The following is a 25,351-nucleotide window of genomic DNA, read 5'->3' as shown; positions in this document are numbered from 1 at the left end:
AAAACTAATGCCTGTCGGACTGTTAGTATATGTCTAACCAACGACAACGTACTGTATGCATTCCGCTGTCAACTCGGATAGCATTGTGGAATTTGGAGTCAACCATCGCTAGTTTTGGAAGGTGACCAAGTGCTACGCTATTTTGGTGACCTGAGGTTACAGAGAATGTTGTAAATAGAAAGATATTGTATGGGGTGTATATGGGGGGTTTCCCAGGGGCTCGGCCAGCAAGTGAATGTACCAGCACATACTCACAAAGACCCGTGTTCAAATCAGACTTATACATTTGCTGGGTGACCTGATTTACATACATGTACTGCACGTAAACTATTATTTAGTTTATGTGCCAAAGAGCATACATTCAACACATTCTGACCTGGTACCAGGATCAAACCTTTGTCAAGGGAATTTTCAACCGTCAAATTGCATGAAATATGACGGGTTTTCCTGTGCCATGGCCGATGGCCCAGAATCCAGAGCTGACAGTTATTGTCTAAAGCAGACAATATGTGTATGTGATATCTTCACACCAAATTGAGAAAACAGGATTGTGAATGTTATCTCACACACGTTGGTGTCTGTACTCCTGGACAGTCCATAATGTATACGTAATGATAATAGATGCCATGCAGCTGACACAATTATCCAAACAGAGCAAATGGATGCTTACATTTCTATCTATGGGTGGGTGGCCAACAGAAGGAGTCAAGCCTCTGCTGTTTGTTTATGGACTATACTTGTCCCACCCAGCCATGTCACACGCATACAAAGTGCCTCCACTGAATCTGATGTTTGGACGCATTCTGATTTCAGAATCTCTTTGGATTCTTACCTGGTTTTATACTATATGCTCCAACGCAAACTTTTAGAGAATTGTTTAAAATGTTTGCCTAGTATATAAATAATGACATGGCCAAAATAGGGACGCCATGTTGAAAAGTGGTCAAAGATGCTAATACTATCTCACTGTTAATGAGACAAACTAACCTCTAATCCTAAATCCTCTAATCCAGTTGCGGGGTATCGTTTTTGTTTTAACCACAACGCATCTGAGCTTCACACTACATTTAGCATATCAACATACCTGTAATTGGGTTCGCCCTCAATTACCTTGCAAGCACGGGTTCTTTATGTGGGTTGCACTGCTTTTATGGTGTCAAAACAGCCCCTGGGATTTCCAGCCACTTTCCCCAAACAGTGTAGTCTATCAGTGTTCATTTTGTCCCTCAGTGGTTTAATTTAGTTTGGTCTGTGTTTGTCTTCAACCCTGCCCACCTCCTCTAGTCTGCACACCAAAACCCAGAGTTTCAATTGAACTCAGTTTGTATTATTATTACAATGTTACACTGCGTTGTGTAACAGTGTCAAAGTGTGGAGCTGGTTGGTTGAGAATTATATTCCGTTTTGACTCATTTGTCTTAGCTTGGTCCGTTATCATCGGTGCCGTCCTAACCGTTCTTTTACCTAACCATGTTTACTCTCGTCTCTCTGCGTATATACCTCCGCCCGGCATCGTGGAGTAGTTTTTAAGTTTGGTTTTGTTTGGACTGCTTCTTCCACTCCTCCTCAGCCCAGCCGTGTTCATGTTTGTGTGTGTGTGTGTGTGTGTGTGTGTGTGTGGTACAATGGAGCATATAGGACATGAGCACATTCTACCCCTGAAGTGCTTTGTTTTGCTTTGCTTTACTTCATTATTTATATGTTTTCCTTCCCCCTGTCATCATCCTAACCCTGCTCTTGTCATCTCCAGGGTGTGAGGGAGCAGCCGGCCTACAGATCTGGGAGCTCCGATGCCAGTGGACATGCAGCCACACCAGGGGCTGTATCACTATGAATCCTCAACCAGCCAGCCCTCCAGAGGGTAAGACAACAATATGCACCATTATTTTACTGTATAGCTTCTTTTTTTGTTTGTTGTTCCTATAATTATTATCCCACAATTTCACCCAGTGTCAATTATCTAATGTAATCCTGGGCGCTACGCTTCCTCTGCCAACCTGGGGGCCCAGACGACCCATTTAGGCCTGACATAAAAAAAAGTCTTCTGAAAGAATATACTGTATATTCAAAGATTTGTGCCACATTTTCACGATTTTTCAAAATTAGCAGACCTACAAGCTCGTAGCATGCCACTCGGTGGCGCGCTATGAGCTTGTAGATTTTTCAATAGCTTAAGTATTACATAATGCTTAGTTAAAACACCAAAAGGGTTAATATAACGTTTAATATAATGCACACGGCATAACTCTTCCTATACTTCCGGGCCACTTCCCTACTTCCTTCACAGGTGTTACTAACGTCGATGATACTAACTAGAAAGGCTCTGTTCCATTCTGGTCAAACAAAGTCAGGGTGACTTTTCTCCCGCCTAATTTGGAACAAAATGAATTGGTTCATTCATATCCCTAACGGTTGGTTTGGAACTGGAAACCAAAAATACTTCTTCTTGCCCTGAAGTGGGAACCAAAGTGACCGTGTCACTATTCAGGTTGGAAGATGCAGATATGAAAATAAACCATCATAAACATTTTTTAATAAAGAACGGAACCAGTTCTAGAAACAAAGTTAATTTGGTGGTATAAGGGGCCAAAGGATACGGGTGTGTAACTCTGAGTTTATGAAAATAAAATAGAACCAAATGGACCCACAATAGTCAATTTGGTTTTATTTGTACACTCTCAGAGTTATGGGGGAACCACTGTACACATTTGAGAAGATGAGAACCACTGTACACTAAATGGTGTTACCGAATCATCTGTAACACCCGGGCCCGGAAGTACGAAGAGTTCTTTCCAAAATGGCTGCTGTGCATTATATACTATTGAAGTTCTTAACATGTTGGCCAAAGCCGCAACTATCTCAACTCTCTAATCTTACCACGTTACTGCCACAACATGTGAACGTCCCACTCCTTTAAACCACTAACTCCTTCTTTTTTTTCCCCTCCTTGGTATAAACACGAAGCCCAACATCACTGTGGTCACTCATGAGGAAGCAGGGCCGTTATTTAGTTTCAGAGGCTTGAACCTTTTTTATTTTTACTCGCACACAGCGAGCGGCATTCCCTGGGTGCAAAAGGCCAGGTCTTGCGGCAATTGTTGTGGAGATAGCTCTGGCTCAGCCCCCTCTCTCTCTCTCCTGCCCCCTCCCCACCTTCTCCTATACCTCCCTCCCCTCCTAATGCCACCCAGGTTGCAGGGTGGACTCGGCCTCTCTCTCTCTCTCTCTCTGACAGCTGCTAATTACAGGCTGACCAGGCCCTGCTGCGCTCTGCATGACTGCCTCACTCTATGCTCAGGTTACGCAGAGAGAGAGAGAGAGAACAGAGAGAGAGACAGAGGGAGAGAGAGAGAGGGAGAGTGCAGGAGTGAAAGGTGGGTGGGCAGGGCAGAGAAAGGGAGAGAGGAAAGATAGCATGATGAAACTAAAATGACAGAGGGTGCGGGATACAGAGAGAGAGAGAGAGAGAGAAAGAGAGAAAGAGAGAAAAGAAGAAGAGAAGTAGAGCCGGAGGGATGAATGGGAGAAAAGAAAGAAAGCGAATGAGAGAGAGTGAGAGAGGTAGAGTATATAGCGGAGTGAAAGAGGGAGGGAGGGAGGTGAAGAAGAGGGGAACGGACATAGTGGATTAGAGCGGACAGATTAAGCTCCTGTGTGCAATACACGTTGTGGGAGAACTGAAAGGAATACTTAAGCCTAACTTATACTTCTTTGCATGGCCGTGTTGCTCGCTGGCCAAAATCAATTTCAACTGAAAATAACGTTTTTTTTAATTGAAAAATCTGCTATTTTTCTGTGAGCAATGCGGTCGATCAACTAAAGTTGTTCATTTGAATGTGGAGAATGAAGTCTGTTGTGGGTGGGGGGGGGGGGATCAGAGAAATGTTTTGAAGTAGCCATCAAGACACAGGAAAGGTCAGGGCGACACATTGATATTCATGAGAACACTGGAAAGTTCCAATGAGGCTAAAGTTCCAATGAGGCTTCCCCTTTAAGTTCCAATGAGGCTTCCCCTTTAAGTTCCAATGAGGCTTCCCCTCTGAGGGGAAAACCCAGACCAGTAAGGGTCCACAATGAGCACCAGAGTGAGGCGAATGCACCATCTAGTGGTGCATAGAAGACATCACAGCGCATAAGGCTTGAAGTTCGCAGTTAGTGGCTTTGAATGTATGCTTATTGTAATAATAATAAAAATTTACAAAGTGACTAGTAAGTAGTGGCATAAAAGTATAATACCGTATTGTGCCGAATATAAGACGACTCTGATTAGCCTATATATATATTATAAGACGACCCCCATTTTTCCAAGACTCATTTGTGGGAAAAGAACATTGAATGTCAAATAGTCTAAGTCGCTGGATATAATACGACCCCGTTTGTTGGGATATTTCCATTGGAAATAAAACAATAGTCTTATATTCAGGTTATTTGCCTCTGAGATGTAGTGGAGTAGAAGTAAAACCCCTTTTGGTGTTAGCATTATGTTATGCTTTAGCTATTGAAAAATAGCAGATCTACAAGCTCATAGCGCTACGAGCTTGTAGGTCTGCTATTTTTGAAAAAAATCGAAGAGCGACTGACATAGAAACATAGCTTTTTCAGAAAACTGTCAGGATGTAGAAGACATTTTAAGAATCTGATCTCAGGTCAGAATTGACTTTGTTTCCACCACTGGTCAATGTTGTAACCCGTTGTGATGTTCCAGCCTAGCCCCGTCGGGTCGCTCTCCCTACGGCGATGTGTCGTCGCTGCGCGGCTCTCTCCACAGCGGCCCTCCACAGGACTGCCGGGCCATGTACAACCCCATCATGACCCCCAGCAGCATGAGCCAGAGGGGCGGGCCGGCTCAGGGCCTAGGGGGCCCTGGGGGCCCCTGCCTGGACCAGTACATGGGCCCCCCGCAGGCCCCGCCGCCGCTCAGCATGATGGGCCACCGAGGTAAGCTCTCAGGCCGAGAGTAGGAACACCTTTTGGTGTTAGCATTACGCTATGCTTTAGCTATTGAAAAATAGCAGACCTACAAGCTCGTAGCGCGCCACCGAGTGGCGCGCTACGAGCTTGTAGGTCTGCTATTTTGGAAAAATCGAAGAACGACTGACATAGAAACATAGCTTTTTCAGAAAACTGTCAGGATGTAGAAGACATTTTTAGAATCTGATCTCAGGTCAGAATGGGTTAACCACTATAGGGCATAGCAGTGGCCGTGGATTTCTGCATCCACTGACAAATCAACATTTTTCCCCGTAGAGATTTACAAAAATATTTATATTCTAATTGAGTGAGTTTGCTGCCATCTAAAGGTTACACAAAATAACTCAAAGCTAAACTCAGGGCTAGGCTGCTTCTATCTAGCCTGAACACTGACGTCACCACATTTGGAGCGACCCCCCTCTGCCTTGTTATTGGTTTAGACTAAATACCAGGTTCACTCCCACTCCTATGCCTCTGTTCCTGCTTCGCTCGCCCAGGTTTTTTTGTTTTCTTCTTTGAAAACAAAACGCCTGCGGTTGTCCGAGGCTATAGGCGGCTTCTAATAAAAAATGACTAATGCGTGTGATAAGCTTTGTTCAGACCCAAGATTCCCAATGAGACAAAGCTGTCTCATTGGGGCACAGTGGACACACCTTGTCGTTTAACGGAGCCACGTGCCGAAAATATATCTATTTTTACTGTGCCAGTGTGAGTCATACAGTGGAATCAGATTTGACCCTGCACAAGGTCTTGAGAAGAGTGTTCGAGTGATCCGTCTCAATCCAGGAGCATCGTCTCTGCAGGCTGTATTGTGCTGTTAATGTACGGCTGTGTCGTAATAGGCTTTAGGGATACATGATACATGGTCAGAAGCTCGCTAAGGCGTCCATCGAGTGTTCTTTGAAACATCAGGAAGATCATTTTCACCACATTAAGTGACTTACAAGGTCCTAAAGGACATGATTTAATTAACTCATCCTATCATGACCCGTGTACAAGCTCACTTATATGAGAAAATGTAATCAATTACACTTAATACAAAAGAAAGCTTTCTTCGTGTCAGTCCAAATGAATCACAAGACGAGAGGCCAGACACATTTATCCACGTTATAAACATGTTACAGTGACCCATATTGCGTCTCTCTAACCATATGTTATGAACCCTAGCGTCCCTATTCTGAGGCGACAATAGCTAGCCTGGTTAATAAACCAGACTAATATCGCACGGACCGCAGGATATTAGTCTGGGGAGGCTCAGCTTGGATTTCATTTCCAGGGGGGGGCGGGTTGAAACATTTTCTCTTTGACGCAATTGGTCAGAGCTACTGTCAGTCAAAGGTCTCAAGCATTGAAAGTCACTGTACCAAAGCCCGCCCATATTGCATACCGTGTCCCGATTGGCCGCCCCATTTCTCTGGTGTAGGAAATGGGCGTACAATTGAGCCTCTCCAGACCGTAATCCGCCGACAGGCAATTTATTTTTGCCAACGGCTGATTCGGTCTGGTTTATTAACCAGGCTAGACAATAGCAGGTCTACAAGCTCACAACACAACACATCAGTGCTAGCTTCCATTCTCATATGTGTGTGCGTGTGTGTGTGTGTGTGTGTGTGTGTGTGTGTGTGTGTGTGTGTGTGTGTGTGTGTGTGTGTGTGTGTGTGTGTGTGTGTGTGTGTTTAACAGGCGGTGGGTCCCCGTACTGTAATCAGAACAGTATGATGTCTGGCCATCACAGCTTCTCCCAGGGCCAGTCTGATCACTTAGGCTCCGTGGACGGTAAGGAAATCCTCCCATGAATGCTTTTTGTGATATTTAATTTCAGGCTCAGGTTTGACCTATAGAGGGTACGCACATGTATAAAGTAAGAGGCAAATAGAGTGGCAAAGTGAGTTTAACGTAGAGCGCGCGCACACACGCACACGCACACACACACACACACACACACACTGTACGGCAAGATGCATTATGGTGCAATACAATAACCCATCAAAGCTTGCTGTTACATCGCTTTAAAACAAACACATCCCCTTGGGTAATGCCGTTTTCTCTCACACAAACGTATAACCATTTCAGAGGTAAGTGTTCAACACCACAGTGCACGGCGGACCCACTTCAACTAACTAAAATGAACTACAATGTTTATAAGAATTGGCACGGCGGCCAAACAGTTCCAAGTGCAAGTACTATTTAAGGGCATGATATAAGCAGTCTAAGTGAACTTCAATTTAATAACATCACTTTCTTGTAGGCAGTGACAGTAACAGTACTGTTGCTCACGGCTAAAATACTAATGCCACGGAGGTTCCATGTGATGTTTAATGTACTTCCAAAGTGTGTATATTGTTTAAGTCACAGATGTGTGGTTTTCATATGGTAAATATCTGGATTTTGGCTAAAAGCTTGTGTTTAATCCACATTCTTGTTTGCTTCTTGGTTAGACTACAGCGCTTGCCGGCATCATAACAACTTGTCATGGCAGCTTGGCTACAACCGAAACGTCCTCTTCCTCTTCAAAATAAGAGCCACATGTACCGATTAGTCAACACTAGTTTTATGTCTACTTAGATAGACATAGACTGTAACTAGACATTTGTAGCACCCTGAGATAATGCTTCAAATGGGCTCGCTGGCCTGCCAAGAGGCAGGGCTTGCAAAGTGTGACCAAGAAAAGGTCTGTGACTGTGTGATCATGATCATCTGAAAGCTAGAAGGCCGGGCTCCTGGAGTCCTGGGCCGGGGAACGGCCGTACCCCCAGCTGCCCCCTGACGGACTGCCCCTGCCTGGGCACAATCACCCACTGACTGGTATAATGGTAACCATAGCAACCACCCACCGGATTGACATGACATCATCATTATTATTAACAAGGCCACACCATTTATTTACATTAAATAGAACAAAACAAAATAAACGAAAAGGTTCAGTGAAAATGATGTGAGAGTTTTTATCAGGACGTTGCTTGGGCTCCTCTAGTGGTGGGGCTCTAAGGTTGCTCGGTCCAACATTTGACTCCCTAACAAGATATCTTGAAAACAACTGACAAATGTAGTAATTTGCTGCATATATGTCATGCTCCACAGAGGGTGCCACCTAACCTAGCTGATAGCATGGCCTTTCCTCTAGTGCCATACCTAGGCCAACATGTCCACTTGCACACAAAGATCTGACAGATTATCAGGGGAGGAGGGGCCTCTAGTGGTGACGCATTTGACATCACAGCAAGCAGGGCAGTAGGTATTGCGCACAAAGTTGTGCACAAAGAGTGGTTTGGTAGAAGAAGGCGAACAGATAAACGGGTCCCCCCTTTTCAATTAGGGTAGAAGGACAGTCTAATAGGCAGATCTCAGGGTGGACCCTACTGAGTCCAGCCATGGCCGTTCATCTAGCAGTGCCTCCTGCAGTAATCGTACAATATTACCACCCGCCAATTCTTCTTTCACTTTTTTAGCCCCACAAATGAGACCACTGGAGTTCAAAGCCTGACAATGGTGGTTGGTTAAAACCACTTTGGTGTATTTGGGTGTAAGGAGTCTTGTTAGTTTGAGTCTTTCTGTAATCTGTACTCACCATGGGTCTGAACATGGAGTCTTCAGCGTTCCTCTCCGTTCCCCTCAGGCTCCAGGTTCTCCACGCCTCGCTCCATGCTGAAGCTGAGCAAAAAGAGAGCTCTGTCCATCTCTCCTCTCTCGGACGCCAGCGTGGACCTCCAGACGGTCATCCGGACCTCGCCCAATTCCCTGGTGGCTTTCGTCAACTCCCGCTGCAACCCCAACGGAGCCAGCTCCTACGGACATCTCTCTGTGGGCGGCATGAGGTCAGATATGATCTCCTCGCTCAAATCATGTGTTTAAAGACGTGGTGTGCCGTGGTTTTTGTAAGTTTTGTTTTGGATGTGAGTTAACATTACTCTTAATAGACCCCCAGGTGTGGTTATGATATTCAAATATGTCTTCCCTGTGTATTTTTGGTTTCTCCCTGAAAGCCTTTCCATTTGGGCCTTTGAGTCAAAAGGCCCAATGGAAATCACACCACTTTTGTGACATCATAACCCTAACCCCTCCCCCATTATCATACAACAACAGCTGTGGGCAAGGCTGTGCTAAGGTGAAAACCAGGTATACTTAATGAACTGGTGGGTGTGGCCACATAAAAAACGAATTTGAACATTTTATGTACACTTTTTTCCCCCAATTTTTCAAGTAATGTTGAGGTGACGTGAAGGAGACTGGTGTATCAGTGTACCAGTACCAGTAGTAGTAGCAGCAGTGTATGAAGCAGTGTATCCGGTAGGATACTTTAAACAGTCTCATTTGAGACAAAAACAAAAATAAATCTCTGTGAATTCGGGGCTTCATGCATGGGCTGGGTAATTGATAACATTTTCACATTAACTATGCCTTTAAACGTAGTTAGTGTTGAAGTGTCCTTGAGCAAGACTATGAACTCCTAATTGCTCCTGATGTGCAGGTTGGTGCCTTGCATGTTTTCCTCCACCTTCGTGATGTTTGTGTGAATGAATGGGTGAATGTAATGCACAATCTATGTAAAGCGCTTTTGGATAAAAGCTCTATATAAATGCATAATTTACCATTCAGCACTATATGAACACACTCGTCTTTGTCACGGTGTGTACACGGAGGTATAGGACTCAAATGCAGAACGACCAGGCCAGGCAGAGAAGTGAATGTTCAAGAGGATTTAACCTCAAAGAAATCACAAGGAACAGTAAACTTGGAAATAACTACGACTTACTAGGACAAAGAATACACACAAGGTACTGACCACATCATATGCGACAACGAACAGACAAGGAACTGAAAACACTGGGGCATATAGACAAGACTAACTACACACAGGTGAACTGAAACACACAATCAACACTGGGATAGGCTAACAGACAACAGAACACAGGTGGCTAGGGTTACACTAATACAGGGAGGTGAGACAAGGCAGGTGACAGAAAACAAGGCAGACAGGAAATCACAGAACACTATTACAAAATAAGGTACGGAACACAAATACAAGTAATAAGTCCCAAAACACAGACAAAGTCCAAGGGCAGAGGAGCGTACCATGACAGTCTTTGGTCGTCCTGATGAGCTCCTGCCAGTCATTTAGGCTAAATTCTTACGTCCCGTTGCTCTTTGTTATGTCACACAGCCCGTCGTTGGGCTACTCCAGCTCCATGAACTACCAGTCCAGACCTGGGGCGTCCATGTATGGAGGAGGAGGGCATGGGGGAGGTGGAATAGGAGCGCCCATGGGAGGACACCCCTCCGGACCGTGCCACGCCCCGCGCCTCCCGCCCCACAACCCGCGGCTCCACGCGCACACGCCCAAACACGGACACGTAAGACCAGTGGTGGGGAGAAGTACTAAGCATGTTTTACTTAACGTAAAAGTATCAATACTGCTGCAATATAGAAATACAAGTGAAAGTCCGGAATTCAAAATGCACTTGAGTTCAGTCAGGACTCAGGACAACTCATGAATGGATGAAATATATATTTATCTAATATAAAATGAGCAATATATTTATTATGGTTTTGGCGATGAATTGGATCTGCTTTTTAGGTACTCTGATCAAGCGCATCAGTCTCAGCCATAGGGACCGTACCTAAACAGCAGATCCAAAACGACAGGTGGTAGCTGGGGTGGAGGAGGGTGAGCAGTAAAGGTTTAAGCAGACAGTCAGCAGCGCAGCCAAATCATTGTGTGTGCAGCAGCAACCAAGCAGGATGAGCAGTGCAAACTTCCAGTTTAAATAGCCGGAATGTTGGAAAGTACAAAAGTATTGGCATCAAAATGTACTTAAAGTACCAAAAGTAAAAGTACTAATTATGGAGAATGTCTCATTTCCAGTTTATAAAATATTTTGAGAATAGCAGCGTGTGTACAGTTGCGTGTAAGTTTATTGACGTGTGTGTGTGCTCTGTGGTGCTCATTGCTGTGTACAGATGAAGACGGAGCCGGGTCTGGGCAGTGTGATGGAACACATCACGGTGAAGAGTCTGGAGGAGAGATCTGAGGGAGACGTGGCCAGTCCCTCCTCCACCGGAACACAGGTACGGTAAAACACCCACCACGTCGTCAGCCATCATACATACAGTACGTATGTAACAATTATCATAACACCAGGGTGTTTGGACCAGTTTATAGCTTTAGAATCTAAACTTCATTTTCAATGATCAAAATCTAGATGTGATGAATAGTAAATAATAGTAAATTACCCTAGATTTAGATGACTGTACAGGCATCAGCGCTGGGAGGGGGTTGCGGAGGGTGCTCCAGCACCCCCTGCTGGTGGAGAGGAGAATTTTTTGACATGTCTATCAGAGCGTGCTGAATTCAGAATGCACAGTGAGTGAGTTGACGAGACAGCAAAAACCTATTGTAGTTTTACTTTCACCTGCACCAGGTTTAAAGAAATCTAACCCAAACAACAACACAATAAGAGTCACATACTGTTATTATGATTAACTCGGTTAACTAGGTCCTAAATAAGTCATTATTAGGCCAATTATACCCGAATAAGACCCGAAATTTTTCGCGTGGCCTCGCTGCGCTCGGCCGCGATATCCCTCCCACCCTTCAGCTCCCCCTGGTATAAATACCTTCCAGCGCCCCTGTGTACAGGTATTATCATATTTGATTTTATAATACATTTTCAAACATGCTTGCTAACTGTAATTCTATCTGTCCACGAGCAGGACCCACTCCTGGGCCTTCTGGATGGAAGAGATGATCTGGACAAGGACGACGGAAAGCCCGAGCCAGAGCTGGTCTACGAAACCAACTGCCACTGGGAGAGCTGCAGCAAGGAGTTTGACACACAAGACCAGCTTGTGCATGTAAGAAAAAAAGAAAGAAAAACGATCGAAATGAAGAAACTAATAGTAATGAAGAAATGATGGATCAATGGTAGATACTGTAGGTTGGTCAGTCGGTTGGTCAGTCGGTTGGTCAGTCTGTCCATCAAAGGAGTAAAGGTGCGTTCAGACTTGGATAGTTAGAGCCGCACGGTTACATCCAAAGTCTATGCAAAGATGAGAAGTTGCGTGAACAGGCGGGGGCGCAAACGGGGCGACGCAAACGGGGCGACGCAAACGAAGCGAATGACCGCCTGGTGGTATTTTCACCCCGGTTTGGTGTTGTCCGGAACCCCGGAGAATCGGAAATGTTTGGTTTTATTTCATAGTGTTAAGGACTTAGGAGAAGTCCTTAACGCTATGGACCAGAGCTAGTTCCAACCGGACTGACCGCTGGGACTCAGCGGGGGGGAAACAATATACAAACCCTTTGCAAAGACATAGGAACTACTTTTGCTGCTCATATACTGTAGTAGCAGGAATTATGTTAAATATGTCTACAGTCAATCGGCGCGCGATGCGAGCGAAGGGAGGCCAGGTTTTTTTCCCCTTCTTTTTTTACAACTGACATGCGCCAAAGCAAAGCGATTGAAGCAACTGTAAAATAAAGATATATCTTCAGGTTTGAACGCACTTTAAGAGAGAGTAATACAAGTAAATACAAGTAAGGTGATACACTAGCTAGTTTATGCCAAATGTATAATGCCACGGTAAGACCATAGTCTTAAAGTATTAAAGTATAAATCATGGGCTTTACAGTGTGTGATACCTCATCTCAAGGATGTTGCTGATGAATGAATGAATGAATGACTACATCTCTCTGTCTGCCTCTCTGTCCCACAGCACATCAACAACGAGCACATCCACGGGGAGAAGAAGGAGTTTGTTTGCCACTGGACGGAGTGCTCTCGCGAGCAGAGGCCGTTCAAAGCCCAGTATATGTTGGTGGTTCATATGCGCCGGCACACAGGAGAGAAACCACACAAGTGCACTGTGAGTGGACGTCATTCAGTTCTCTGGTCTGTGCATGTCCCGCCGTTGGCCTCTGATGTCACGCCCTGTGCTTTTCATCTGCTTGTTTACTCATAGAAGGAGTAAATCACCAATGAGCGCGACAGCCATTACGCCCACTGTCACATTCATCATTCTCTTGTCTCCATAACACGTCGCGGAGTGACATGTGAATTGAATTATTCATCAGTCAAGACGAGAGCTCCTGCCGTGAGCAGCTTTGTCTTCCGCAGGGCAAATTCAAAGGGAGGCCAGTGTTACTTTGACGGCTATGTCAAACACTAGGAGACCATTTAAGGTTGACCTACTTGATATTAACTTGGTGCCTTGAAACACAAGTACCAAAAATGACAGTAGCCTGCCCTGGATGGCATAAGTGGCTCAAGAGTACGCTCGCTGGTGGTATGCACTGCAGTAGAGACTGACACGGAGTGGATTTGGGGGGAGTGGGACCCCCCCAAAAGAAAAAATTCCATCACGTCCCACTCCTGGTAGAATGACTCCCACCCCGCGCCCGTAGTTCTTTTGTTTTGTTATTAATTAATTATAGATGTTGTGTTCTTTTTAGATTACTGTGTTTCATGTTTTAATTCAAACGATATGGTTGTCTCTTTACCCGTGGGGCCCGTGGGTAACGAGACAACCCAGTTTGAAGTTGGGTCAGGTCAAATGTTTCATAATGAGGCTATAAAACAATAATAATTTTAGTTGAAGAAGACAACCCAAACAAGAGAGCTAAATGAAAGAGTGGCGAGTTCAATGATTGGGGGATAAAGGGCCTAAATGACAACGCTATAGTTGGACACCCAGTTCGTATGAGAGGAGGTTGATGACCTCGTCGGGTTCTGGGAAAAGCATCATCATGTCCTCCCTCAGCTTGTCAAAATGGACAGGATGATCCTGTGCATCAAGCGACCATACTGTCAGCTCTGCAGGTCAGATGATTGAGTTCAGAGTTAACAGAGAGAGAGAGAGAGAGAGAGAGAGAGAGAGAGAGAGAGAGAGAGAGAAAGAACGAGCGCAAATGGATTGACAGAGGTACTTTAACAAAGTAACAAGATAATGTGTGTGTGTGTGTGTGTGTGTGTGTGTGTGTGTGTGTGTGTGTGTGTGTGTGTGTGTGTGTGTGTGTGTGTGTGTGTGTGTGTGTGTGTGTGTGTGTGGGCGCGCGTGTGTGTGCGTCCGTGTGTGATACAGTACCTCCCTCGTTCCATTTGCACTCGATCTCTCTCTCACTTGAAAGTACTGTGCTGGATTGGGTCGTTTCAGGTCAGGTTGTGAAAATAGATGCGGGTGGTTTGCTTTTGACATTAAACTGTGTGTGGTTTGCGAGTAAAAGAAGATGGACCAATGCATTCACTAGCCACTACAGTGTGCCAGTGGAGGTGACCTATAGGCCTCTGTCCTTCGTACTGAAGGTCATTTATTTCACCACGCTACAGTGCGTCTTTGCCATGTTGTTCAGGATGCAATAAAGCATCTGTTTCAGTTTTAGTATGAAACTAGCAAGAATGTGTCTAAAATAATGTTGGCGGTCTCGGATTTCTGCAACGTGAACAAATGCTAACCTCAAGAAAAACGAAATGAAAATAAAGAAAGAAATATAACAACACTGAAGTTGTAACGTTTTCTCATAACAGTGGAGGGGTCAAACGTTTCCATTGTTTAAGCGATGAATGTGTTTTACGTTTGAGGTGCTGTCATAACATGTATACGCACCTATTAGTACTAGTATATTAGAATTTGGGGCCATTGTTTTAAGACCAGTATGTGATTTGTGTTGCGTTCTCTAGTTTGAAGGCTGTAACAAGGCCTACTCTCGCCTGGAGAACCTGAAGACCCACCTGCGCTCCCACACGGGAGAGAAGCCGTACGTGTGTGAACACGAGGGCTGCAACAAGGCCTTCTCCAACGCTTCAGACCGCGCCAAACATCAAAACCGCACTCACTCCAACGAGGTACTGTGTCGCAAATTCTAAAAATATAAACAGTTGTGAGTTGTTATCCTGTCTAGGAATGTGTTTTTTTCGGTGCATTTGCTGGTGTTCCTGGTTAAGGTTATATGTTGTGACACTTCTCTGTCTCTCTCTCTCTCTCGTCTGTTTCCTGTCACTCTTCTCGTCTGGAAAACGCTGCACAATAAAAATAGACTACACACTTTCTTTTAAAAAAAGAAGAAAAGAAAAGGGCACTCTCTTTGTTGTTTTTTTGCTATTGCCTGGCTCCACACTCCAGCAAATCTAAAATAGCGCTTTTCCATTGCATAGAACCGGCTCAAAGCTACTCAACTCCACTCACTCCACTCATACCTGATACCTGGTCATTTTAGGTATGTCCCTCGATCTGAGTTGATACCAAAGGGTGACATGTAATTTAACACTATACAGACTACAGATTGGTCAGGGAGAATCAACTTTACACTACACTGTTTTGTATTACTCTATACAAAATTACTCGACCTAAAAAGTTATCAGCAACCAAATTTGTTGAGCTGTACAGGTGAAATAGAGATTGATTCCAGGAAGCATTCTTTTTAACTTTAGCATTATTTAACAGCAGCTCCTATGCAGAGCACTGAACCCTGCTGTGGTGATCAGCTACCAGGGGTCTAATCTGCAGTAGAAAAAACAAACAAGTAGAGAGTCGAGTAAAGTTGAGTCAAGTTGAGCAGGGTCTGGTCTTTATGCAATGTGAAAGTGCCATTTACCTTGATTTCAGAGGAAAATACCTAAAATAATAATTAGCTCATTACAGAATTAACTTTTACTGACTACAGTAATATTTTAGTGCATGTATACATGACTGACTGACTCCTGGCCTTTTCCCCACAGAAACCCTACGTGTGTAAGATCCCAGGCTGCACTAAGCGCTACACGGACCCCAGTTCGTTGCGGAAGCATGTGAAGACGGTCCACGGCCCCGAAGCCCACATCACCAAAAAGCACCGCGGGGACACGGGTCCCCGACCACTAGGCTCAGCTATGACCCCTGGTGGCCAGAGCTCTGAACTGCTACTGGAGAAAGAGGAGAGTCGCAGGGAGGACTGCAAGCTGCTGGCTCCTGAGACAGCGCTGGTGAGTAAACACTTCATTTATACGATACAATGATGTAATTTCAACTGAACAAAAACAACTCATTATAAATTAGCCAACCCATCAGGTCTATATTACTTACAGTTACAGGCAATAAATAGTACATTTATAGGACCCCCTCGAAAACGAGATGCTGCGTCTCAAGGGGCCATCCTCCCAATAAAATTCTGACAAATGGATAGTAAGCCTGATGATTTACGAATTGTTTTTATTTTATAATTTTATTTTATTGGGGGGTCGGGCTTTTTTGATATATATATATATAGTTGAGATAGACAGGAAAGAGAGATAGTAGGGGAGTGACATGCAGCAAATGGTCCGACCTGCCAGGAATTGAACCGTCGACTCGGTTTCAGGCATTAGAGAGCATCTGGTACCGTATGCACCCTAACCACTCCTCTATTGGGCCTCCTCAGGAATGCATTGTTTGATTATATGGCAAATACCGCAACATAAATCATTATTTAGTCATGGGCTAATACTGAGTCATTGAGGCGAAGAAGACATTTTCAAAGAAATCACCAAATTATACATTATTTGACAAAGAAAGTCATTTTTTGGTGGTGCAAGTGTCTGGATTCAGCATGTCTCTCTCATTCAGTCACTCAATCACTCACTTTTCATCCCTCCTCTCAGAAATCTCAGCCAAGCCCTGGTGGTCAGTCCTCCTGCAGTAGTGAGCGCTCTCCACTGGGGAGCGCCAACAACAACGACAGCGGCGTGGAGATGAACCTAAATGCTGCGGGCAGCCTGGAGGACCTCACAGCGCTGGAGGATGGAGGAGGGGGAGGAGGGGGAGGAGGTGGGGGAGGGGGAGGGGAAGCAGGAGGTGTGGCCATGTCCGCCCAGGCTCTGAAGAGGCTGGAGAACCTGAAGATTGACAAGTTGAAGCAAATCCGTAGGCCCAACCCGCCAAGTCGCTGTGCCACTAACAAGCTACCAGCACTGCCTGGTAAGATTTTACACATTACTATTTCAACATGGCGTTCTATTTTAGGCATGTCGTTATAGGCGAGAATTGTCATAAATGTTCAAATCTAGCTACTATTTGTCTTACAAAGGATTATATATGGTTTATTAATATATGGTTTATTAATATTTTAATTGCAATGGCTCACATATGTAGGCATCGCCTTTTGTTATTTATCTCTTTATGTTAAAAGGTCCTTTTCCTCTATCTATACAACAGAAAATGCTGTACTGTAGCAGTTTATCGACTTCTACAACCTTTTTACTTTACTTTAATTGTTTATTTAGATGGGACAATGCACATTTATTCTGTACATGAACGTGAATTCAATCATGATCTCATGTAGACATGCCAGATCTCCATCCGTACAATTCAGGCTTAACATTAATAAATGACAATAAAGCATCAATGGAGGCCCTGATCCTTATCCCATCTTGTCATTCCAGGTTCAGGGGAGATGCTGGGGATGTGTGCACCTTCTCCACTCCTGTCTAATAGGCGCGTCATGGAGCTGTCCAATCACGAGCTAGCGGGTGCCGGCTCTTTGGCCTGCACCACCAATGACAGGAGAGGAAGCGGCACCAGCAGCCTAAGCTCCGCCTACACCGTGAGCCGCCGGTCGTCCATGGCGTCTCCGTACCTGTCCAGCCGTCGTTCCAGTGAGGTCTCGCAGATGGGAGGAGGAGTAGGTGGGGGAGGCTGTCACCTCCTCGGCCCAGACCAGGGGGGAGGAGGAGACCCCCTCTCCCCCGAGACCAACCGCAGAGGAGCTCCCTGCCATGGAGGAGGAGGTGGCGGTTTGCCAGGGCTGCCCAGTCTGACCCCTGCCCAGCAATACAGCCTTAAGGCCAAATACGCTGCAGCCACCGGCGGCCCGCCGCCGACCCCCTTACCCAACATGGAGCAGCCGGGCACCCCGGCCAGAAGAGGGGGGTTTCTCAGCGAGTATCAAGGACAGCCTCTGCCTCCCTTCCTCCAACAGGGCGGACCCCGTCGGCACAGTGCCAACACGGAGTACGGCACCGGCGTGATATACCCTCACCAGGCTCCAGGGAACATCGCGAGGCGTGCCAGTGACCCGGTCCGCTCGAACGGAGACCCCCAGGCGCTCCCCAAGGTCCAGCGCTTCAGCAGCCTCAGCAACATGGCGATGATGGGCCGAAGGAACGCGCTGCAGCACTGCGGCTCCGACGTCAACATCGCCCGGCACATATACTCCCCTCGGCCTCCCAGCATCACGGAGAACGTCATGATGGAGGCCATGGCGGTGGAGGCGCACCACGGCTCGACAGAGGCCAGGGAACATTCCATGATGATGGCGCCCGGAGGAGACAGAGGCTTCATGGGATACCAGCAGCAGCACCTTCTGGGAGGAGGACGTGTGGGTCCTCCGTCCAACCAGCTGTCTCCAAGTCACGACGCGCTGGCCTGCCCCGACCAGGCCTTCATGCAGCAGCGGCATTACCAGAACCAGCGCGGGGACATGAGCTCCAGAGGGGGCGGAGGAGGGCCGATCGGTCAGGCCGGACCTCTTCAATCAGAGGGCATTTCTAATGCTCTCCTCCAACAGGCCGAATACAGCATGAGCACCTGTCAACTCAGCCCCTCCGGCCCCAACTACCCCAGTCTGGGCCAGGGCGGCGAGGCCGTCGCCGGGTCAGGTCCTTGGGGCGAGACCCACGCCCAGGTCCAACAAACCTCCAGCCACGGTCTCCAGAACCAGGGAGGAGGAATGCAGTACGCGGACCCCAACATGCAGCCCCAACAATCGCAGGCCCACTTCAATCCGCCAGGCCTAGTCTACAGCAACCCGGACGGAACCCACAAACTCACCATCAAACCCGAGCAGCAGTTCCACCCCGGAATGGGAAGTGGGGACGCGTGCCAAAATTCCAAGCAGCTTCAGCATCCACTACAACAACAGCGGCCGCTCCCTCAGGTGAGTCAGATCTATGCTCAGCAGACGGGCCCGGTCATGATGAGAAGCACCAACAACAACCCGAGCTGTGAATACCACGGTCAGATGGAGGCCCAGGGACAGAGCTTCCCCGGCGGCGGGGGCGGGGCCCTGAGCCTGGGCTGCGCTGGCTCCGCGCTGCCTGACCCCGGCCAGAGGTCCCAGACCCCCATGATGCAGGTGAAGGAGATGATGGTGAGGAACTACGTGCAGTCCCAGCAGGCGCTCATGTGGGAGGAGCAGCAGCAGGGCGGAGTCAAAGCTCTGCCGCTCTCCGATAGCTGTGACGTGATGAGCGGCGGCCAGACTCCGCTGATGCAGCACGGTCCACAGCATCAGAACCAAAACCTCTACGTCAGCCAGACCTACTCCCCCTACCCCAACCAGAACATTGTGATGAGCCAGGCCCACGGCCGAGACCCTGGCGGCTCCGTGCCACCTAAAGACCAGCAGATGATGGGCTCCTGCTATGGCCAGGACATGGTGGCCCCCAGGCCGCCTCAGGGCCGCAAACCTCTCAGCCGCCAGAACAGCCTTTCACAACCGTCGGCGGCGGTGGGCTACCTCGGCAGCCCACCTCACCTCAGCCCCGTCCACTCCACCACCAGCCCCAGGCGAGTGGTGCGACTCCCCCCGGTGCAGCAGCACCCGCACAGCGAGATGTTCTCCCCCTCCAATAACAACAACATTTACTACTCGGGCCAGATCCACATGGACATGAACAAGCTCATGGACTCCCAGGGCGGGCCGTGTCTGAGCCAGCAGCACAACATGAGCACCGCCCACGACCCGGCGGTCAACAGCAAGTCGGCCTCTCTGGCTCCCTATCCCGAGTCCGGACCCATCTCCAACGCCCTGGAGAACCTGGACCTGGACAACGCTCACATAGATTTCGCGTCCATCATCGACGACGAGGGGTCTACTTCCTTCAGCCCGATCCCCAACAATCCCCTCCAGGGCTCCTCGTCCCAGGCGTCGTCACGCCTCACCACCCCGCAGAACTCTATCACTCTAGCCCCAGGCTCTTCCCTGTCCAACATGGCCGTAGGGGACATGACGTCCATGCTTACCTCGTTGGCTGGGGAGAACAAATACCTTAATACACTGTCGTAGGACAAGCCTCCGTGGCAGCTTTTTATTAGAGACTAATGTTCAAACAGAGGCTTTGGCCAGTTCTTCATCAGTGTCCTATGAACACAGAAGAATATATTGGTATCCCATTAGCCCGGGGCTAGTATTTTCTTTTCTTTTTTTGTATGCCTGTGAGCTGGTACATAGTTATTCTCACCAGCCACTTTTGAATGGGCTAATTGAAAGGATGCACAGTGCTAGTGCTCAAAGTCCATAGTTATACACACTCCCAGAGGCAAGCCACTCTAAACCCCATGGGACCCAGACTGGGCATGTGCCTATACTGTTGCTGGGACCCTATATGACAAGAGTAATCATTTGTTTTCATGAGTCTGGCTCATGAAGACCAAGTGTCTCCTGGAATCACAATGTTCTATGAACCCCTGCCCAAAACCTTAAACCAAAGGTGCCTAGTGAAACCCCCTGACTGTGTGGTCTCCTCGTTGCCTTGGTACTTTTTATTTTCTAGTGCCTAGTGCCTACTGTAAGACACAGAACTGTATTGCCTGATATGCATGGCTGCACGCTAGTGTCCCACACCGAAGATAGCTTATTTACAAGCTTACAATTCGCCATGTTTTGATCTTGTAGATCAGCTATTTTTGGTGCGCAACACCAGCGCACGAACCAAGTATAAATCACCCTTGTGTGCCTGGTATGAATTAGATACTGAACATTTTCCACACAAGGCATTCCAGTCACATGGGACTGTGGCAACAGTGGAGCAGAGAATGGTACATGTATGTAAATATGTTTCATAATAACTTTATATATGCTGTGTATATGACAATGTGGACGGTGAGGATTTCCTCTGCTGTCTCACAATGGACTGCTTGAATTCTGAAGGGCAATGTTTCTGATCGAAGAGTAAAATATGTTTTCTAGTGACTGAAAAATAACAATGATCAATATTCACAAGTATTGCTATGGAATTATTCTTGTCAGGGAACAGCACATTATATACTAGTGACATATCAGTATTTGCATCTGTGCATGCACACGCACGCACACACACACACACACTCGCACGCACCCTCACACACACACACACACACACACACACACACACACACACACACACACAGAACATTTGGTGATCTAATTATGGTGTAGTGGCCTTTCCAGATAGAGTTTGCACTCCTCACATGTTTACTGTAAGTATTGTTAAAGCAGCTGTCTAACTCTTGTGTGTCTTATGAAGCGCAGAAAGTGCCTTGCTCTGTCTAATGCCCAATTCATGCTCTGTCGTACAACGTTGGTCTGTTCTGACTTTACTCACTGCACTGTTGCTTGAACCCAGAGTGAGCAGTCGTTCCTAACTGAACTCAGATGAAATGGGGAGGGGGGGGAGCTTTTGGAAATAGTGTATTAAAACTTACATTGTACGAATTCACACCGTCTGAGGTACTAGCAAGTAGCATGTGACATTTGTGCTGCATTATGTTGAAGTTCACTATAGCTCCGGCAGTAGAGATTTATGTGGCATTGCACTGACTACAGCACTGTGTGGAAAGGTCTCTCTCTATTTAGATGACTCATAATCTACGATCCTCACTTTTGACCATGATGTGAGGGCACTGGCATTATTTGTTTTAATAGTCATTCAATAGTCATTCATTCGTATGAAAGCCAATTTCCCACAACAAAATGTTTTTTAATTAAATAAAAAACATCTCAGCAAGGTTTTTTTCCCCTATCTGGGAGAAAGAACTTCTGAGATATACATTTTAAAGACAATTCAAGGCTTCTCTCTCTCCCTCTCTCTCTCTCTCTCTCTCTCTCTCTCTCTCTCTCTCTCTCATTGTATACAGTTGCAGAAATGGGCTTTCATACATTTGGGCACAACTATATCCCCTGAGATGATATTATGGACATATTTGTTGAGGCTATATTCTTTTCTGCAACTATCAAGCTGTGCATATACTGTAGATGTGTGTATAGCTTCAAACCATTGCCAAGCATTACTAAACATTAACAATTTCTGCCTTGAGTTTGTAAAAAGTGTACAATCTACCAAAGACAATTTAACTAAACTGTTTTTTAGTATAAAAAAAAGAGGCTGAAGTGGCCTATGTTAACACAACATTAACACCAGCAATAAGGACATGAACATGAATTGATAGTGCTGTTCCTTAGAATGTATGAGATGTTTTGTATAAAATCATGTTTTTATATCGATGAACTTGGATGGACGTTGCTTTCTTTTTGTGTTTTTTGTTTTGTTTTGTTTGATAACTGTCATCCTTCAATCAGACTTTTTTTGCTGGCAAAAGAATCACACATTTAGCAAGAAAATAAAAAGCTATAATAGTAGTGTTTACTATATCACACAAAAGCCAAGTATTATATTTTGTGTACAATTTTCTACATTTTTATACAAATGTATTATATTTCACCCGTTTATGAATAAATTTCTTCGGCTTGGGATGGATGCAACATTTGTGCATTTCCTTTGTTTGCATCTATGTTGCTGTGCTGACTGTATAGCTGCTTTGTGCGGCATTTACTACACTTTGAGTATCTGGCCACAACTTCCAGGGGAAGACACAGACGGAAAGGTTTACATCTGGAGACTGGGGAAGCAGAGACGAGACGGTCCATATATCAATTCTCAGGACCACGACTCAGCAGACTCTTGTTTTAGAACAAAGGGAGCCTGCTTATTCTCACCATTTGGTGTGCTCTCTGACAGATATGTAATGTCTCCTTCCACCCACTAGAGAGCAGCACAGCCTGAGAACGAGTATGTTCATTCACCACAGCCTGATAAAAGCTACAGGCAGTACATAGCCTGTCACGCTGTTCCAGCTGCAGACTAGAGTAACTAACCTCCCTCATTACCGTCCAAACAAACTTTAACCCCAAACTTATTGAAGGCAGCCCTAACTAATTAGCCGTACCGGATTATTTAAACACGCAACAGCTCATTCACTTTGTATTTTCCTTTCCCTTTTTCCTATAGACTAATTATGAAAGCGCTCCTTGCCTCCTTGTGCATTATAATTCATCCTACTTTTCATCCCGGCCAGTCACGGCGGCCCATTAAGAGCCACAAGCAGTAAGTTGCTGTAAAAGCAAATGAGCGACCATACTGTTGGTGAGGTCAGCGCCTGGACGGGCCCTCTGTGGTCAGTGTTGAGCATTGGGGACTGGCAGATGTGGCAACCCAGAGTTCTGTGCACTAAGAGAAGAAACACTAGGAAAAACGTTTTCTTTTTTTGCATTTACACCTTACTTGAAATAATACAATAAGAGCGAAGATTGGAGAAAGACAAAGAAATCTGTCATGCAAAGATTCAAACTGTCAACATTGCACCGTGCCTCCAAAATTACTTGCAAAAGTTGATGTATCGCAAAGACACAATGAGAGTTATTATCCTCACAAGAATGTCCACTTTATACAACCACTTACATTTTAACCATTTAATTGATACTTTAATCCAGAAAAACTTACAATTATAGCAGAGTGAGCCAACAACAACCATCAATCACTAAGGTTTAAAAAAATGTCCATTATGCAGAATACCACAGTTATTGGTTTTGCTTATTTTTATGGTCACTAACTAGCCTTAAGCTGCAATCCATAACACTAAAGTCCTACCCTGGATTTGAACTCGGGTCTTCCACATGAGACCAAGCATCAACCGGTCATTCAAGAACAGAATCCCCACTTGCCCTGGGGAGATATTGTACTTATGGACGTTACTACTTTACATTACTACTTATCAAGGTAGGAGTCCTACCTTACACCAAATCTCATTGGTTAACCACTGCAGATGTAGGCCTATTACTTAACTACTGGCTATTCGAAATTTGTCTAAACAATTATTGAAAATCTTGAAAAATCGTGCACATTAATATTTTGGAGGATTTTGAATCATTTCGAAAAGGATATTGGGAATATTTGCCTGAATTGGGATGACAGGGTTAATGTGGTTAAAATATCACTTTATTAATTCAATATAAGATTTCAGCTTTACTTTTTACAGTGTTGGCTCCTCCTTGCTTCAGGGGGCCCCAGTAGACTCAGGCTGTATTGGCACTGTGGCATTGTGGCATGGCACATGAGCTACAGACAGCCACTATAGCCTGGCAGACATGTTGAAGTTGACTCATTCGCTCCAGGGGGAAGTTCCCCAGAGAGGAGACTGATTTGGGATCTGACACATCTAGATTTGTGATTTCAAACCACGTTTACACAGCAGGGCAAAAGAGTCTGGGGGAGAGGGGGGCACAAATATTAAGTACAGCCCACTATGGATTCCTGGGAAAGTATACGTGAAAGCAACAATTAACGTGACCACCCTTGTTAAGTCACCCATTTTGTGTAACGGAGCCAAAGACCCAACTCATAATATTTATAACACTAGATCAAAGCTCTGTTCACGCATTTGAAACTACAGCCAAGTTGACAAAGGATGCCCTTTTCCAACGAGAAGTAAAAAGAAAAGCATGTGACATGTTGCTGAGTTGAGGGGAATGAGTGATGCAGGTTATAAACAGTTTATGCTCAAGGTGTTGGGTTTCCCCAAACTATTTTTCAACAAGGTTATTTATTCCACTTTAAGTATATAGACAACAATGGTCTTAGTTTTTAAATTACCAAATAAGTTTACAAAGGTTACCTGCATTTGACCATGAACAATATTACCCCACATTACTTGCTAACCCAATTACAGGCTTTGTTGTTTTAAATGTTCACCAATATTGTACAGCACAAACAATGTGAGATATAACATCTCATGTCTTCCATTTGCAGTTGTACAGTAGTTTTACTACAACTGACCAAGACATCCTACAGTGCATTAAGAACAAGACTTTTATAATGGGCACATCATTACATTTATCCTGGCCTTGTAGTGAAAGCACATAATCAAATACTGATCATAGGACTGTTATTTCCAGGATAAACATAATGATGCATGCAGTGTATACTACAGCTCTTTCTTCATAACAATGAGAAAGTTCAAAAGACATAAAGGCATGCCATAATATGACAGTATTCCATCTTTCAGACAACAGTAAAATATTTTATAGGTCTGTCCACTTATTGTCAAATAATGGATTAATTGGTTTGGTCTTAGTTGAGACTTTGTTAGTTGATTAGTCATATAGCTTTTTTCCATGCTGAATGTAATATTTCTAGAAAAATGATGAGAACATCCCTTGTAAACTGTCGTTCATTCTTCCAGTTTAAATGGCAATAGCCAGAAGCCATTCTGAAGTCATCTTCAGAATGGTCCGTTCTCAACCTCACCAACCTGAAAAGGCTAACCCAATGTTACAAATAAATAAACAAATACATTAGTCGTCAAATTCCTATGACTATTAGTCAGCAGCTAAGAATGT

General features: G+C 45.5%; 1 protein-coding gene across 3 annotated transcripts in view; it reads left to right on the top strand.

The window, feature by feature from the left end:
* gli1 (GLI family zinc finger 1) overlaps positions 1 to 22,438 on the top strand; it is a 79,693-nt gene extending 57,255 nt beyond the window's left edge. For 2 of the 3 annotated variants that reach the window (XM_083771741.1, XM_083771742.1), the window contains 12 exons: positions 1,751 to 1,861; positions 4,706 to 4,938; positions 6,655 to 6,747; positions 8,588 to 8,786; positions 10,133 to 10,334; positions 10,930 to 11,037; positions 11,683 to 11,823; positions 12,685 to 12,834; positions 14,646 to 14,810; positions 15,684 to 15,926; positions 16,581 to 16,896; positions 17,361 to 22,438. In XM_083771741.1, coding sequence (XP_083627867.1) covers positions 1,791 to 1,861; positions 4,706 to 4,938; positions 6,655 to 6,747; positions 8,588 to 8,786; positions 10,133 to 10,334; positions 10,930 to 11,037; positions 11,683 to 11,823; positions 12,685 to 12,834; positions 14,646 to 14,810; positions 15,684 to 15,926; positions 16,581 to 16,896; positions 17,361 to 19,984 — 4,545 coding nt within the window. In that variant the 5' untranslated portion in view covers positions 1,751 to 1,790 and the 3' untranslated portion in view covers positions 19,985 to 22,438. The remainder of the gene's footprint in view (positions 1 to 1,750; positions 1,862 to 4,705; positions 4,939 to 6,654; positions 6,748 to 8,587; positions 8,787 to 10,132; positions 10,335 to 10,929; positions 11,038 to 11,682; positions 11,824 to 12,684; positions 12,835 to 14,645; positions 14,811 to 15,683; positions 15,927 to 16,580; positions 16,897 to 17,360) is intronic. The other variant, XM_083771743.1, reaches the window with a different exon arrangement.
* Positions 22,439 to 25,351: the final 2,913 nt, after the last annotated feature.

Source organism: Protomyctophum parallelum (assembly GCF_964188405.1).
Source record: "Protomyctophum parallelum genome assembly, chromosome: 8".
NCBI classification, from domain to species: domain Eukaryota; kingdom Metazoa; phylum Chordata; class Actinopteri; order Myctophiformes; family Myctophidae; genus Protomyctophum; species Protomyctophum parallelum.
Note: the sequence above shows the minus strand (reverse complement) of the source record. Positions and strands in the feature narration are given on the sequence as shown.